At 46.6% G+C, this 2937-nt stretch overlaps 1 protein-coding gene across 1 annotated transcript; it reads right to left on the bottom strand.

Moving 5' to 3' along the window:
* Positions 1-350: 350 nt before the first annotated feature.
* LOC104948344 (HEAT repeat-containing protein 1-like) lies at positions 351-2676 on the bottom strand. Its single transcript, XM_010774538.1, has 3 exons — positions 2518-2676; positions 653-829; positions 351-500 (listed from the first exon to the last, which is right to left on the bottom strand). The coding sequence occupies exons 1-3, from the start codon at positions 2662-2664 to the stop codon at positions 351-353; spliced, it is 474 nt and encodes a 157-aa protein (XP_010772840.1). The 5' UTR covers positions 2665-2676.
* Between the last annotated feature and the right edge of the window lie 261 nt (positions 2677-2937).

The raw sequence follows: 2937 nt of genomic DNA, 5'->3' as shown, positions 1-2937 counted from the left end.
TATCTCCGGATTGTTCGCTGCTGCTGCCATGCTTCTTCATGCAAATGTCGGGAGGTGGGGGTGAGGGCGAGGGGGTAGTGAGGGGGAGGCGGCAGGGCGCCGTTGCTGCTGCTTGGAGATACAGAGAGGCGGGCCGCGGGGCAGAGAGAGTTTGCAGCGGAGTTTGCAGCAACTTGCAGCTTGTTTTAATATATATCGATATATACGATATGATGTAATCCTATATCGCGCATGAAAATATATCGATATAAATTCAAAACTCGATATATCGCCCAGCCCTAACTCAGAGTCACCATGGCTGACACAGAAAGTTCTATCATTCAGATATGAACCATTCCAGGGCTTTGCCCTCAATGTGTTGCTACCTGGCAGTGCTGCGCTCTGAAGTCGAGGGCGGACAGGAAGAAGGAGGTGAGCTCTGATTGGTGGTGGCTCAGCTGTTCCCTCTCCATGTGACCAATGTGCTCCTGCAGGATGCTCAGCAGCGCCCCAAGCTGGCCCTGAAACACACAGCATCAAAACATAATTAATTAATAATAAACGATAATTAATTATTATTATTAACACAAATAAATAATACTACACAATAATTCATACTAATAAATACTAAAACATAATTAATAATATATATCTTTCCGTTATCAATATTTACCTGTCTGTCGAGAACCATGCTGCTGTAGCACTTGGTGAGGGTGGGCAGCAGGACTCGGGGGGGCAGTTTGGTAGCGAGGGTCGCCCGGAGGGAGGAGAGACGGGAGGAGAGCTGAGCGCCGGCCGAGGAAGACGAGGAGGAAGAGTAAGACTCCACCAGACGAGTCAAACTACACACCTGCAGGAAGAGGAAAATATACCTTTAGAAAACTCATCAACAAAAAAAAAAAAAAAGTCTGCAGATGTGTGATCTGCAGATGTGAGCAGCTGTGTGTAGCAGGGTTTACGTTAAGGTCCTGACACACCTACCCGATTTTGGGAGTCAGAGGCCCTCAGAGGCAGTCGGGCACTCGCGGCGCCCTACTCAGGTTGGTGTGTCCCGCACCGCCGTTGCTTTACGGCACATTTTCACACCTCCCGCGGCCGATTCAACATCGGCCAAAGAAATCACTCTGATTGGCTGTTGCCCCTTTTGAATGACGAATACACACTACCGCTGCCTGCTGGTAAGGACAGTTATTGCCACTCGTTGACTGAAGTCTTTGCGGTGTGCTCGTAGGCGGGCGGGCGGCGTAGGCGACGTAGCGGACGTAAAAGTCGGGACGCCTTCGGTACGCGTTCTTTTGCCTCAGGTTGATGTGTAGCGGACTTTAGTCGGTAATTACCGGTTTTAAGCTGGTAAAATATATTTTAAAAACGGTAAATTGTGGTCAAAAGCCAGTCAAAATGTCTGGTAATATTTAAGGATGATCCGATCGATTGGCTGCCAATCATTATAGGCCGATATTCACTCTTAATAGTTTGATCGGTGCGCTCTATAAAGGCTGATCAGGAGAGCCGATAAGATGATTCAAAATACATGAAACTTTTCTCTGTGCGCGGCAAAAGAAGCTCGTCAAAAAGGCTTCCACGGTGTGGCAGTTTTTCAAGGTGTCCGAAAAAGACAATAAAATTGCTATATGCAACGTGTCTGAAGCAGAAAGAGATATCAGGATCAGCTGCTGACGGAGACACGCAGCTCTGCACGATCACCTGCAGCTCCGCCAGCTGTGACGGACCGGTGAGCGGAGCAAAACACACACTTCAAGTTAGACCTAACACACTTAGCTATTTTATCTACCTCTGGAACAACCTAAACTACTTATAAATATGTTTATTCTTCACTGTCGGGTCACTCATTACTGGATCAGTGAGCTGCATGAGACGGACCGGCTGTCAGGAGAGGGAGAGAGGTTCCGTTTATTTCTCCCATGTTATTATCCAAAGTTAATGTAAAAAATGTACTTCATCTACTATAACTAGTTTGTTTGAATGTAAAAATGTTGTTTTTTGTTTGTGGAAGCGCATCATTTATTGAAAAATGAATCTGAACTTTTCGATCTGTTACGATTCTAAACTGAATGAGCCAAATTAACTGAGTTTTAAACATCAGCATACATTACCGGTCATTACCAGCCAACGGAAACTCTGCTACACAATTATTATTATTATTGAAAACTGATCGGTAAGTTTCGAATTTGTCCGGTAAAATGAATTATTTCCGGACACTTGACCGGCAAGAAGAAATCCTAGCGGAAACCCTGGTGTGTAGGTATGTGTGTTACCTGTGTGGTGGTGTCCTGCAGCTGTGTGTGTCACCTGTGTGTGAGTGTGTGTGTGAGTGTGTGTGTGTGTTACGTGTGTGTGTGTGTTACGTGTGTGTGTGTGTGTGTGTGTGTGTGTGTGTGTGTGTGTGTGTGTGTGTGTGTGTGTGTGTGTGTGTGTGATGGTCTCCTGCAGGTGTGTGTGTGTTACCTTTGTGGTGGTTTCCTGCAGATATGTGTGTGTGTTACCATTGTGGTGGTTTCGTGCAGGTGTGTGTGTTACCTGTGTGATGGTTTCCTGGAGGTAAGGGCTGAAGAAGTGCGGCAGCGTCTCTGTGATTCGCTGCAGGGCGGTGACCGCGCTCAGCAGGAGGATCTCATTGGTCAGCAGCTGCTTCCTGTCTGAGAGAGCGAGCAGCACCGCCGGCATCAAGCTGCAACAGAGGGGCTTCATCATTCACAATAATAAGATAATAGGGGTGTAACGGTACACGCACTGAAATTATTCGGTACGGGCCCTTCGGTTCGGTACACGTGTGTACCGAACGAATATAACGTTAAACGTAAAAAATTGAGAACGTGAACAACTTTTTGGAAGTAATCTCAGGTGCTGCGTTGCAGCATTCAGAGTAATTTGCTCACATTAGGCGCATTCACACCGCAGTACTTTTCCCACAAAGGTTCATGAGAACTTAGTTCATGA

The sequence above is a fragment of the Notothenia coriiceps genome, unplaced genomic scaffold (genome assembly GCF_000735185.1).
Source record: "Notothenia coriiceps isolate Sejong01 unplaced genomic scaffold, NC01 NC01_scaffold00014219, whole genome shotgun sequence".
NCBI lineage: Eukaryota > Metazoa > Chordata > Actinopteri > Perciformes > Nototheniidae > Notothenia > Notothenia coriiceps.
This window is presented reverse-complemented; position numbering and strand designations above follow the sequence as displayed.

Coding starts and splice junctions, on each gene's coding strand:
- LOC104948344 (XM_010774538.1), bottom strand. CDS start 2,664: ATGCCGGCGGTGCTGCTCGCTCTCTCAGACAGGAAGCAGCTGCTGACC. Junction 830..2,517: donor TCCAGGAAACCATCACACAG/GTAACACACACA, acceptor CTCTTCCTGCAG/GTGTGTAGTTTGACTCGTCT. Junction 501..652: donor GCATGGTTCTCGACAGACAG/GTAAATATTGAT, acceptor TGTGTGTTTCAG/GGCCAGCTTGGGGCGCTGCT.